Source organism: Macrosteles quadrilineatus, unplaced genomic scaffold, assembly GCF_028750875.1.
Source record: "Macrosteles quadrilineatus isolate MER2022 unplaced genomic scaffold, UCM_ALF_1.0 Scaffold_2__2_contigs__length_208266976, whole genome shotgun sequence".
Lineage (NCBI taxonomy): Eukaryota > Metazoa > Arthropoda > Insecta > Hemiptera > Cicadellidae > Macrosteles > Macrosteles quadrilineatus.
Genome location: NW_026542595.1, coordinates 15660449 through 15675339, shown reverse-complemented (window position 1 = coordinate 15675339; position 14891 = coordinate 15660449). Strand labels below are relative to the sequence as shown.

Sequence of the window (14891 nt, the reverse complement as noted above, 5' to 3'; positions counted from 1 at the left end):
TACTAATAATTCTGTTTTCCAATTCAGCTGGCTGTGTTGCTACATGGCACAAATGAATCCATTGATTGGGCCCAAGATCGAGAACAAAACATTACTGTTGATGGCGAGAGAATGGGTAAGATAACACAACTCCCATTTAACTATGTTCTACTACATCTATATCTATCTATAGAGACATAAAATACCCGGGTATTTACTCAGGTATCAATTTTTCATAAATACCCGGGTATTTATAATAATTCAGCCACACGCTACAAACAAGGTAATTTAGTATTTTCCCATTAAATAGCATTGCAATGAGTTTATAATGTATATTTTACTTTAGTTATTCAAATTAATAGGAATTTAACACATATACCGGTAGTGCAAATTATGTGTATATTTATTGTTAAATTTTGATAATTTTAGTAGCCTACCTGAATTCCTCTAACTCGTACAGCAAACTAAAGAACTGTATCCATATATGATGATTCATAACTATAGGGTTTATTGTTTGGAGTAAGCTTATTTTTAACTAAAAATGTTTAATGATTGTATTAGAACATCCATACCATAGGTAAAACTAAAAGCCCATAATGTATCAATATTAAAACAGTATTGTGTACAAAACTATTCAGCAAAATTGTTGACAGTAATAGTGTTCATACATCGTCTAAGCATTAAGGACAATATTTCTGGATTAGATGTATACCTAGTACTAAGTGTTGCCCAAATTATATTTTTGTATTTGACTATTTATCATCCACCTTAATGATATTTGATCCAAACACTATAAAACACATTTTTAGGTAAGGTTAAATCAAATCCAAGCATGGACGAAATAAGAAACGCTGCAACAGCTGATCGTAGTATCTTAAGGGTTGCGAACTTTTTTTCAAGCATACACGTATTACAAACCTAATTAAAGCACACTATTTTGTGTTATTTGGTTGAAATTTTGGAATACTGGTGTGCTTAAAAAAAATAGTGCGGCAAAAGTAACTAAATGCAGCAATTAGCTAATTTGTGTGCTAAAATCAGTGCAAGGAAACCCACTTTTTCAGGTAACGTTAGGAAAAAATATATAAGTAGTATTTTGTATTTTTGAGATGATAATATCCTATGTAGCCTACCCTTTTACATTCAAACTTTTAAAACTATATAATGTTCACAAAAAAATTATTTATGTAACTAGTGAGCAAAGTGGCACTTTGCTGCACACGAGAGAAATGTTTCTCGAGTACAGCAAAGGCCATTTGGGCTTGTGTTAAACATTATATTTTTCCTACAGTCACTATAAAGCATAAATAATTAGTCTCAAACATTATACAATAAGTTTTTAGGTTAGGTTAAACCATAGACTAACCAACACAAGTAGACTTCTCATCCCATTGTAAATTTTGAAGCACGTTTTTCGTGTCTAGTTCATGTACGTGACACAAAGGCGCTAGTGTCGATGAAACTTTGTTTCCATTGTTTTAGGGTTAATTTCTTGATTTGTGCTTTACTGTTTGGTTATATAACTAGGGGACAAGTTATTGTTTATGATTAGATCGTATTATTTGGTTAAACGAGGTTTTAAATGGCTGTAATAACGGGAAACAAATTGTAAACAAAACACAACCTCTACATAAACCGTACATGAACTAACAATAAAATTGTCTTCAGCTGCTCTATAAGGATGAGAAATCTACTAAGGGAGTATGTTTTATCTATGGTTAAACCCAAGCCTCAAACAGAATGGGAAACACTACACCAGCTGATTGTAGGCGTAGTATCTTTAGGTGTTACTTATTTTCAAACCCTTATAAACAGTAATAATCAGTATAAACGGAATAAACAAGTAGTTTTATAACTTTCTTACTTACGCACCAAGAAGAAAACAGTTTGTATGCTCGTTAATACATCTTTCTTGATTTTTCAGTAAACATGTGTAATGAAACATATATTCTCAATCACTGATTTCATTATTCTCATACATGTTAGGCCCACTTATAATTATTCTTTCAAATACTACACTTTAGGTTATGTTCAAACCAATCAATGAAGGAAAATAGAATATAAACACGAAATGACAGGTTAAATCTTAGTATTAATAGTCAATCAGCTGATCATAGTAGCAGTATCTTTAAGTATTGCCAACCTAATTCCAAGTGTACACGGATTACGTGCATAATAAAAAACCACACTGTTTTGTGTTGTTTGGTTAGAATACTGGAATATATATTGAAGCGTTATTATGCGTCTAATGGTTACGGAGAAAATTCCAAAAAACTGTAAATTTAAAATTCCCATAGTATTCTTATGGAGAATAAGTAAACTGTTGTAGTTTGCTTGTTTATGATCATATTTTGATCAAATTTGGAAAATGTATTCAAACAAAAAACAAAACACACAAAACAATGGTTTATTTAAATCGTCTGTTTGTTTGGCACCTTGCTGTAAAATAACATATTTTAAAACTGTAACATGTAATTATTTAACTAGGTATACTTATATAAAAAAGTACATTTATAATTATTTTTAAATTTATGTAATACAGCTAGTAAAAAATCTAAAATAAAAGCAACATTAATTCATTTAAAAATGTGGTTCCAAGCGAGTCTCATGATTTTTAATTATAATTTAAGAGGAATAAAGAAAGAAAGAAATTTTAGCTATAAATATAGCTGGAAAATGTATTCATTTCATACTAAACTACTAACATAAAAAAAAACACCTTTTTACCGTCCCTGTTGCAGCAAACCTAAGTACTTGTTAAACTAATGTTATTTAAATAGGGAATAAATGTGATATTTTTAAGGAGACATTTTAGTGTAAATCCAATCTAGTCCAGGCGCTAAACGGGTTGAGTATGCACTGAAAGTCTGACAAAATTTGACTTTTGATTATTGTTGGGGACATCTAGTAGATGAAAAAAAATCGATGATGTCTAGGGTGGTCACAACTCGGGGGGAGGGGGGGAAGTTGCGCGCGTCGGTGGTTTACGTTTCCACGTATAACTCTCAAACGGTTAATGATAGAAAGGTGGTTTAGCTGTCTATCTACGCCTAAATATATTGTCCTTCAAAAAGGTTATTACAACCTTTCTTCTATCTCTTATGCTGTAGGCCCCAATCAACGCTTATTGCAAAAAGGAAAATTTGAAACTACCTTAAAATCAAATATCGGAAGTATTGTACGCGTTTAAGACATGTTACAGATGATTTATGGTTAGAAAAACTAACAAGTAGTACAACAACACCAAGTTTAAGGGAATCTGTGCAAAAACAACAGAGCTACGTTTAATTCTGTAAGAGTAAACGTGGAAAATTCGTAGTAGTATCGAGGCGCGCCATGGATAATACGGAGCCCACAGTCAATATAGGTTTGATGTTGTAAGTAATTATGGGAAAGCTGGATTTTTCTATGCTGTTAGACCATGTTGAGATACGTTATGGACTCCGAAACCGCTTGACAGATTGTATTGAAACTTTCAGGCATTATTAAGCATCTTTCGAGGATGGTTCGAGTGAAGTTTGGTGCAGATCTGTCAAAAGGGCTCTGCTCCAGAGGGTTTTAAGTGGGCCAATGTCAGACTTTTTGATCTACAATGTTTACAAATAAATATAATTTAAAAGCAGATGTTTACTTTCACCAACTGTTTTGTAGGTTTGAATAATCACAACATTCTGTATTAGCATTAGTCATGATTTGAAATAGTGTCACAGTGTTTCTACAGAGTGCAGCACAGAAAACTATTTTACTTTTGAATAAGTCCAAATGTATTAAACCCCAATCGCAGCACACCTGTGCACTCAACGTTTAAATTTTCCATCAGTTTTTTTCATTATCACTTATCAGTGGTAGGTTTAAGGGAGAAATGGTCTTAATCCAAAAAATACTGATGATTTCATCCGAATTACCCTCTGAATTTAAGCAACTACAATTCCCTTAGTGTATTGCTTTCATAATCACCATTATAAGGCACTAGGGCAATCCCTGACTATCGTCGGTTTAAATGTAGAGAAAACATGCTTTTCACACAGACAGATATATTTTGGTAGCGCAGCAACGCGCGCGCCGGGTAACTGCTAGTTCTGCTATAAAATGGTACACCGTTTCATCCCGGTTGAGATTACATAGTAAATATACATAAATTTGATTTTCCATATAGGTAGAGTTAACTTTTTATTAGACGATCCCCTTTATTAAAAAAAAAATGTTTTAAGGGATGGTTACGAATAAAACATATATATCCGCCATTTTCCAATATGGCCAACAACTTTGTTGTTTCTTATAGAATACGCTGTATTTTAGGATTGTTTTAGAATTTAAATGCCATTTAAAAACGTTTTTATTTGTGACATTTTTTCTCTAAGGTTACTCCTTTTAGGAGATACAGCGTGTTATATCTAAAAAAAGGCTTGTGGTGTACATTCGACATCCTGTAGCTCATAAACGAGTAAGTTAAGAGAGAGAGTGCAAACAATAAACAAGCCACATAATAAGTCTACATTCCAAAAAAATATATAAAATACGTTAATAATACTGATTCTGTCGTTTTAAAAATGGCCACCATTTTCAAAAATTGTAGCTTACTTTGATATTGGAACAATTTATTTTATGTTCTTTTTTGAATGTAGATGTGATTTGAAGACTTGTTTATTCTTTGTATTTTCTCTCTTAAACTTACTCGTTTATGAGCTACAGGATGCAGGATGTACTCACAAGCCATTTCTTCTTTGATGTAACATGATGTAACTCCTAAACAAGTAGCTTTAGAGAAAAATGTCAAGAATAAAAAGGTTTGAAAATTGTGCGTTTACATTCTAAAACAATCATAAAATACAGCGTATTCCATAGGATTAACAAAATTGTCAGCCATATTGGAAAATGGTGAACATATTTTTAAAATTTGAAACCACTCAAAAAACATTTTAAAAATAAAGGGTAGTGTCCCATAAGAAGTTAACTATATATCTCATAGTAAAAAAGTTATCTATTGGTTCACTTTAGGTGAGACACCCTGAATATTAAAATGAGGCTCTGGCGTACAGCAGCAAATGCACAATATTCATTCATATGTATTCACAACAGTCTGTATATGTACTGAATGACCTACAGAACGTTAATATAATCTATATAAAGCGGCAAATTCAAATACAAGAACCATAATATACGTAATTCTTTTCATTATTGCTGTGCACAAAAAAGCCAGAGTTCTGTAAAATCAATTTACTGTACTATCTATAACCACTATATGCAAACAAACTGTTAATAACTATATATAATTTTAAAGCGTAAACTATGCACCCCAAATTTTATACCAAACGTTTTGTCGTGCGACCTCGTATAAAAAATCAACAAGGAAAATTTTCATAAATTAATCCTTAAAAGTTAACAAAACATCAAACCTATATTGACTGTGCGCTCCGTACTATAGTTGTCAACAGGTCAACGCCGGGCAGAAACCATGGGCCCGTAAGTAAGTTGTCCCTATTCAGACGCCTCCTCGAGACGTAATCCTATTATTGCCGTTTCGCTGGGTGCGTGATGGACTGCATCGACAGTGCAGTATGCCAATTAGAAATTTGTTATTTTATTAATTTCATGAAAACAAATGAAATTAACGCATTGTGATGCGTCTTGAAATCCTGATAAAATTGATATAAAACTTATATAAATTGGCCAATATTTACTATAGTTTATAAGTAAAAAAAAACTTGTAGCATATAAGATTACCTTAAAGATAGGTCAGCACGTACATTATTTATGTTATGTGCGGACCTTATTTTCTCAGTTACTATGGTTACTATACTGTATGTATGAAAATGTTTAATTATATGTTTCTATTTTGTAAACAAGTCTAAAATTTAAATGGGTTAAGAATTGATTTTGCTATTGATCCATCACACTGTTCCCAGTTGTGCGCTATGTCACAACAGATTTTATTAGCTATGGAATGAAGATGACATAATGCTTTGAGTATTGAGTGATTAGTAACCATGCTAACTTTAGTAGGCTGTGATTTGGCAATGAGTAACTATGGCGACTTGTTGAATTTGCTGATGAAGAGAAGGATAACAACAACTAACAATAATCTTTGGACCCCCCCCCCCCATAACTTCAATGATAGCCCACCCCTGAATTGGCAAAAATCCCTAAAAACAACAAAAATTATAAAAAAGATTTTATACACGCCTTTAAATTGGTGAGTGATTTCAAAATAGGCAGTCCACAGCCTGGGAAAAGTGTGATGGAAATCAATACCAAATTTAATTCCTAACACATTTAAATTTTAGACCTGTTTACAAAACATAAACATATAAATAATCATTTTTATACATGTAGTAACTGAAAAATAAGGTCCGCACATAACATAAATAATATCCTGACCTAAGGTAATCTTATATGCTACAAGTTTTTTTTTTTTTTTTACTTATAAACTGTAGTAAATATTGGTCAATTTATATAAGTTTTATATCAATTTTATCAGGATTTCAAGACGCATCACAATATGACATTTGTTTTCATGATATTAATAAAACAAAAAATTTCAAATTGGCATACTGCACTGTCAATGCAGTCCATCACGCGCCCAGCGAAACGGCAATAATAGGATTAGGTCTTGAGGAGGTGTCTGAATAGGAACAAATTACTTTCGGGCCCATGGTTTCTGCCCAGCGTTGACCTGTCGACAACTATATCCATGGCGCGCCTCGATACTACTACGAATTTTCCACGTTTACTCTTACAGAATTAAACGTAGCTCTGTTGTTTTTGCACAGATTCCCTTAAACTAGGTGTTGTTGTACTACTTGTTAGTTTTTCTAACCATAAATCTTCTGTAACATGTCTTAAACGCGTACAACACTTCCGATATTTGATTTTAAAGTAGTTTCAAATTTTCCTTTTTGCAATAAACGTTGATGGGGCCTAAAGCATAAGAGATAGAAGAAAGGTTGTAATAACCTTTTTGAAGGACAATATATTTAGGCGTAGATAGACAGCTAAACCACCTTTCTATCATTAACCGTTTGAGAGTTATACATGGAAACGTAAACCACTGATGCGCGCAACTTCCCCCCTCCCCCCGGAGTTGTGACCACCCTAGAAATGTGACATCATCGATTTCTTTCATCTACTAGATGTCCCCAACAATAATCAAAAGTCAAATTTTGTCAGACTTTCAGTGCATACTCAACACGTTTGGCGCCCGGCCTAGGTAAATGGAAATTCGCTTAGTCTGCAGGTTTGCTGCGGCAGGGGTATTGTTTACATGTAAATCAGAATGATGACAATAAAAATAATCTGTATCAGCTGTTTTTGTTAACTTCAGCTACAAAAAGATATTGACGATAGCATGGGCACTTTCAAGGGCTGAAGGACGGAAATTGGATTTTTCCCAGTCTTGTAACCAACTCCAATAGATTTTTCGTGGCCAAATACCCCCTAGGCCTATAAAAGGAAAAAATATAAAAAATTCTCGGACAAAAAAAAGTTTGCCCATACATGGCGCTTGTTTTAGATTATAGGATTTTCCACTAAATAATTGTTTGGTTTGAAGAAAAAAACCCATTTCTTAAAACTTGCTCTTTATATTATAGGAAATGTTTTACTTTTATTGTATGTTATTTAACCCAGAAAATGAAACACTTGCGATTAGCATGTGGATACTTGTAGAAAATATTAAAGGCTGACAAGAATTTTAGACAAAAAAGATATGTATTTAAATTGGACATTATTTACAAATCATATTAGTAATAAAACATATGTTAGTTCAATTAAAATAAAGAAAGAAGGCAGGCATAAATTAAACATATTAAAGAACACAAATCAATGTGTCGATATGAAACATATTACATCTTTTCCCCTCCAACGGTAAGGACTGCAACTTTAGTCAGGGCCGGCGATGAGTTCCTTTTGATGTTACGATGTCTACTATTCGTACTTGGCCATCGTGACCTGGGTAGACAGCCGAGATTCGGCCAAGGGGCCATGTATTTCTTGGGCAGTTTTCCTCAATTATTATTGCAAGATCGTCAATCTTTGGTGGGTCCAATTTCTTGTGCCATTTGCACCGTCTTGAAAGGCATGGAAGGTACTCGTGCACCCATCTCTTCCAGAAGCTGTCTAGGAGTGATCTAACACGAGCTAATTGTCGTTTACACAGTTGGTCTTCGTTTAGGTTGAATTTGTAAGCTTCTCTTAGAAAATGGTTTGGTGTGATTGGTTCGGGGTCATTGGGATCCAGAGAAACATGTGTGAGTGGGCGAGAATTTATTATAAATTCAACGCGAACCATGAATGTCTTAAGCTCTTCGTCTTTTGGGTACTGGCAGCGCATAACACTCCTTAATGCGGTCTTTACAGACCTAACAAGTCTTTCCCAGCAGCCTCCCATATGTGGTGCTCGCGGGCAAATAAAATTCCACTTTATCCCGTAGTTCACCACGTCTTTTTGGATCTTTTCATGTTTGAGTGACTTACAGCGTTTCTAAGTTCCCTATCTGCAGCTACAAAGTTTGTGCCATTGTCGGAATATAATTCTGAGGGAACTGGTCTTCGGCTGATGAATCGTTGAATCGCCATTATACAACTCTCTGTGTTAAGAGAATGAGCCGTTTTGATATGAATTGCTCGAGTCGAAAAACAGGTAAATAGGACACCATATCTTTTCTCATGTCTGCGGCCAATAGTAACTTCGATAGATCCGAAATAATCCACTTTAGTGTAGAAGAATGGATATTGCACTTTTGAGGTCCTTAACTGTGGTAGTGCAGCCATCTGAGGAGGATAAGGTTTGGCATTGTCTATGCTACATCTCATGCAGCTCCTTTGAACTTTCTTGGCGACTGATTGTACGTTTAAGATCCAGAACTGTTGTCTAGTCATATTGATAACAGTCTCGATGCCCTGATGGAAACATTTCTCGTGAAACATTTTTACGATTAGTTTAGCTGTATGACTTTTGCCGTCTAAAATGATAGGAAGGATGCTTTTGTTCTTCGCTTATTTCTGGTGAACTATTTACTACTCGACATTCTTATTAGAGACTGATCAATGAAGGGATTTAAAGAGAATATTCTACTGGTTTTTGATAGTGGTTTGTTCTTCAGCAGTAAATTATTTTCTTCAATGAAGCTTGCCTTTTGAGACATTGATATCAATGTATGTTCAGCTTTTTGAATTTCCTCTGGTTGAAGTTCTGGTATATTTCCAAAATCTACGTTGACAGTTTTCAGTTTCTTTTTGGTGGTGGCGGTAGTATGGGGCCTTAGCATGCTAATAAATCTGTGTACCCATGCTAACACACGTGTCACTTTTTTCCAAGAAGAAAAGTTTTCAACTGTCAGAAGAGGGGGGTTTTCATCACTGTTCACAACTCCGACGAATTTCTTCTTTCTTTCTTCATTTTCCTTGACTTGTAGTGTGGACGGTTGTATTGACCAGTCACTCGATTCTCGCATTAGAAATGAGGGTCCGTGGATCCATTCAGAATGCATGGCTGAAGTAAATGTTTTGTTACTTCTAGTTGCAACATCTGCCGGATTCTGTTTCGATGGAACCCATCTCCATTCTTCGGGTTTAGACAAATCTTGAATTTCTCCAATTCTATTGGAAACATACTGTTTGAATTGTCTAGGGTAGGATTTCAGCCAATGCAAAACTGTTACAGAATCTGACCAAAATATCTGACGAGAAATAGTTAAGTCAATGTCTTTTATGATGCTACAAGCTATTCTGCATCCAAGAACAGCTGCTTGGAGTTCTAGTCGGGGAATGGTTGTTTGTTTGAGTGGTGCTACTTTGGCACGTGCCATAACAAGCATGGTCTTGTAAGTACCTCTGGCACATCCATGGCGTAGATATGAAACTGCTGCATAGGCCTCTTCACTAGCAACAACAAACGTATGGAGTTCAACTTTTTAAATTGTTTTGACGTTAAAATAGCATCGAGGTATGGTGAAGCTCTGCAGACATTTTACTTCTTGTAGCCAGTCTTGCCATTTTTTACCAAGTTCTATCGAAAGAACTTCGTCCCACGTTATGTTTGTTCGCCAAATGTCTTGAACAAGTATTCTCCCTTTTATAGTAGTAGGTACAACTAATCCCAATGGATCGAAAATGGACATAGCTCCTCTTAAAACTTCACGTTTGGTCGGATACCTTGTTTCAACTAACTGTACCTTTTCGGCGTTCATGTGAAATGAAAAGTGGTCAGTTTCAGCATCCCACCACATTCCGAGGATACGTTCTGTAGGTAGACGACTTTCAGGTTGCAGCTGTTTTGTAGAGTTTGCCTTCAAATCTCCCGGCATTTCAAGTTAAAATGTCTTTTGAATTTGACAACCAGTTACAGATATTAAAACCTCCGGACTTGTGAATTTCTGTTATCTGTTGTATTCTAAGTCTAGCTTCTTCTTCTGTATCAGTAGAGTCTAGTAGATCGTCCATGTATTCACTTGAGAGGATCGCTTTACTTGCTTCTGGGTAAATATGTAGAAACCTCTTGGCGTTGCTGTTTACTACATACAAGGCAGTACTCGGAGAACACGTTGATCCAAATATCATTGCTTCCATGATATAGGTATCTGGTTTGTTGTTCGGATCTTCTCTCCATAGAAACCTTTGCGAATCGACATCTTCTTTTCCGATACGTACTTGATGAAACATTTCTTGTATGTCACCTGTGATCACAAATTTTCTTAATCTGAATTTGAGAAGTACGGCTGGCAGAGGGTTCAAAAGGTTAGGACCACTAAGCAAACCATCATTGAATGATACACCATTTGCTTTAGCAGCTGTGTCAAATACTAACCTCGGTTTTTTTGGATTTATTACCCCAAAATGAGGCAGATAATAAGTCCGGTCATTTATTACATTAGCTTCGTCATCACGTAGTTTTCTGATGTAACCTTTTTCTTCATAGTCAGTGATCTTGGCCTTGTATTTGTTATGAAAGTTTTCGTCTCTTGCCATCTTTCTTTCAATACCCTTAAGTCTTTTCAACGCATTATCATAGCTCAGTGGATATTTAAAGTCTTCTCACTTCCATAGTAGGCCGGATTCATACCTATCCCCTACTTTTTTTGTCGTATCTTCAAAAATCTTAAGGGCTTTTTCGTCTTCAACTGATTTTACATTATCATCTTCTACTAGGGACACGCCATAATTCTCGATTTCAAAAGAATCTTTGATAATATCATGAAGTTTTTCACTTTCAAAAGACGTTAAAGTGAATTGACTATCTACTCGCCCAATGTGTTCATGACATTTACCGTGCAATGTCCAGCCTAAACGGCTCCAAGACAAGACTGGAGAGTTGGGAGGACCTTCAATTATTTTCCTTGCTAGAATAAGGTCACAGTTGTCTTGACCTATAAGGATTGTAGGTTTCAAATTTGCTGACAGTAAAGGTTGACCAATTGACCGTAAATGAGACCACTTCTTTTTCAGTTTGACAGTATCCACCATTTGTTTTGGTAAGTCCAATGGTGACTGGGTTCGTACATTGTTTAATGTAAACACTTCGTCCTCATATAACCCTTTAATTTTAACTTTCACAGTCATGGATGTTGGGTCAAAATGTTGGGTTGCATTGGACCAGCATGTCGTGAGGGGTTCAATACTTACCGTTGACGCCTAATTTATCGGCTGTAGCTGAATCCAACAAAGATACTGTTGACCCGTCATCTAAGAGTGCGTAAGTGTCAATCTGACAACTTGGGCCATATAATGTCACTGGACATACTCTTAGTAGAACACAGTTGTTAACAACATGACTGCTAATAATTTTTTTATTTTGCGGTTCGCTGTCCTGTTTGGGAAACCTCTCAATTTTGTCAGTATGGAGAAGACGATGGTGAAACAACCTGCACCCATTTATCCCACAAACCTTTTTTACTTTACATTTTAGGAGCTGAAAAATGAAATTAAATGAAATGAAATGAAAAATTCTTTATTTTACCAGGCAAAGTTAGGGCCACATGGCCCTCTCTTACACTTAACCTGACAAACTTAAGTATAAATAAATAAAAATACAATGAATTTTCCTAATCTAATATAAATATATATATTTAACACATCAAGAACACGTTAAACAAAAATTCAATTTAAAAAATAGTAATTATTATAAATAGAATATATACAAAAGAAAACACATTCACACTCTCACACGCACACACACCAGCAATCGCGCAAAGAAGCAGAAGCCCTAGGACACGCCAGCCGAGACCATTTGCTCAAAGTAGAGATTTTTTAGTGCCGCCACAAACTGGGAGCGTTTATCAAGGGATTTAATGTGTAGGGGGAGCTGGTGACGTCGAAAGCAGAAGAAACATAGTTTCTTTTCGACAATCATTTTCCATCTCTGTGATACATCTGCCTTCCTAAAAACTCCACAGTGGTCATTTTCGTGGCTGTCGAGACAAAACATACAGTTAAACTGTTTGTCTTCGGTAGAACTGGTATAAACCGGCTTTATGTCAGTTTTCTTCTGCCAGAGTTTCTCTTCTGTAGGACGAAAGTAAATACTCAGGATTGAGCATTGCTTTTCCAACCAAGTGGAAAACTCCTTCAAGTTGGGACTGCTTAGAGCATTATTACTTACATGCTCAGCCCACCTGTATTTTAAACTATAGGGAAGTTTGTTGAGACATTCATATAGTAAGTAAGGATTTAATACATAATTTTCTAGATGTAATAATGACTCTGCTGTAGCAGTAAAATTCAAAATATTTGTCGAAAACTCAACAAGATTTGTATTGTCGTCTTCCTTAACAGAAATAAAGAAAAATAAAGAAAATAAAGAAAGAATAAAGAAAAAAAATAAAGAAAGAAAAAATAAAGAAAAAAGAAAGAAGATTAAAATAAAGAAAGAAGGCAGGCATAAATTAAATATATTAAAGAACACAAATCAATGTGTCGATATGAAACATATTACAATACTTATTGGTCTATTATAAGTATTTTTTTTTTTACTATTTGATGGAAAGTTTTTTATGTTTTAGGGAAACCCTGTCGAGTAAGGATTTCATCTTTTCTTCAAAATCCATTCCAAAACATCTCACTTAACAAGGACGTATTCGTCAGTCGCAAAACCTTCAAGCCGATTAATTACCGATTAGTGTGGTTGTACATTGTTGTAGGTGATGGTAAAACAGTTTCATTTTAATGTAAATTTGTGTATATATTGCAACAGTCCTCTAATTTTAATTGTATTAGCTAAAAAATTTAAGTAATAATTTAATGCTCCATGAAAACAACTACTATTTAGAGTATCGATATGAAAATAAATTAATTTTTAATTAACTGTAATGGTAGTGTATTTAGAAATCCACAGTATTTTGTGTTTATTGTTAATAGGATTAGAATGAGCAAATATATATCCATCATTAATCAAATAATTTTGTTTTGTTTCCTACCTTATATAGAGTATTAAATGTTTTCAAACGACAGAAGAATCTCCCAACACAGTTTCAATCTGACATTTTAAGAGTAATTCACAATTATTCCCAAGTTAAAGTCACGACCATGTTTGTGACTGGAACTGATGACAAGACAGACTGACACCTGAGACTGATGGTGGTTGCAGATTGCATTGCTGAGAGATATTTTACAATTGGGATTACTATTATTCGAGGGGGATATTCAGAAAGTAAGGAACGTTTCTGTCTGACGCTGTCAGAAGTACGCCGATTGCGCACATTCTTGCACAGACGTGTTTGTGTACTCAGTGATTGCTCAGCCGACACAGAGCAGAAGTCTCGTTGTGGTGCCCCGTTGTTGCAATATTTAATTTTAAAAGTGTATTGCAATTGAAAATTCTACTAATTGTGAGGTACGGTAATAGTTTTTGATGGGTATCAACTGAAAACCTATAGAAATTCATCATCAAGTGTGTAAAGTGTTTGGAAACAACGTAATAAATGAAATTCTTGGTCGGAAATGGTTCATTCAGTTTCAAATTGGCCAAACTAAGGTTAACATCTAAATTTTGTTTTTGCATGACAGTGCCACAAATTCCACACACAAGGAATTTCTCATTCATTCATTCAAATGGGCCATTTTCGCTTAACTACAGTCCAAACCAAGATCACACTAAATAAACAGGCGGTAATGCCATTGACTATACACCTCTACAAATAGTAGAGGTGTATAGTCAATGGTAATGCTCCTCAGGCATGACGTCATCGTAGGCGACGGCAATGACGTAATTTTTGTTTTTTGTGATCAGCTGCTTATTTAATTTTTTCTTGGAAAACAAAAATATAACTAAAAGTATAACATTACATCATTACCGGTGCTTGTTCTAATCTTTTCTTAGAAAACAAAAATATAACTAAAAGAATAACATTACGTCATTGAGGTCATCTATGATGACGTCATGCCTGAGGAGCATTACGGCTTGTTTATTTAGTGTTGCCTTGGTCCAAACCTTGGTCAGAGTGACTTACACTTGATACAAAAAAATGAATGCGTAGTTAGCATTACAGAGCTTTGATTACGACAATGATCTCAATTATCATTCGGTGACTGCGCTCGCAGGCGACAAAACTTTACCAAAGCTAGTCTACTGCTGTGATAAGTGACTAAATAATTTGTTTGGTGACAATGGAGAAAAGTAGTATTTTAATTGTAATTCCAATTGTATATGATATAATTTTTTCTCATAGTATTTTAATTTTATTTCAAAACATTCATTACTTTCTGAATATCCCTTGTCATTCCAACCAATTATTCAGATTCTCTGTGTCCATCAAGTAAAAGAAGAAGTCTCTGCTTAGTACAAAATACATTTCCATCTATTAATATAAAAAATTGTTACATATTGTTAATGAGTACACCTTCATTTGGCTGCACTGTGTGCATACACTTGGATGTACTGTGTGAACTATCTTGATGCTGACAGTAATACCTGTTTTGTT

General features: G+C 34.7%; 1 protein-coding gene across 1 annotated transcript in view; it reads left to right on the top strand.

Moving 5' to 3' along the window:
- The window catches only part of LOC128985535 (V-type proton ATPase subunit e 2-like), a 50021-nt gene extending 36651 nt beyond the window's left edge, over nt 1–13370 (top strand). The window contains exons 3-4 of the mRNA XM_054405123.1: nt 28–115; nt 12975–13370. Coding sequence (XP_054261098.1) covers nt 28–115; nt 12975–12992 — 106 coding nt within the window. The 3' untranslated portion in view covers nt 12993–13370. The remainder of the gene's footprint in view (nt 1–27; nt 116–12974) is intronic.
- Nucleotides 13371–14891: the final 1521 nt, after the last annotated feature.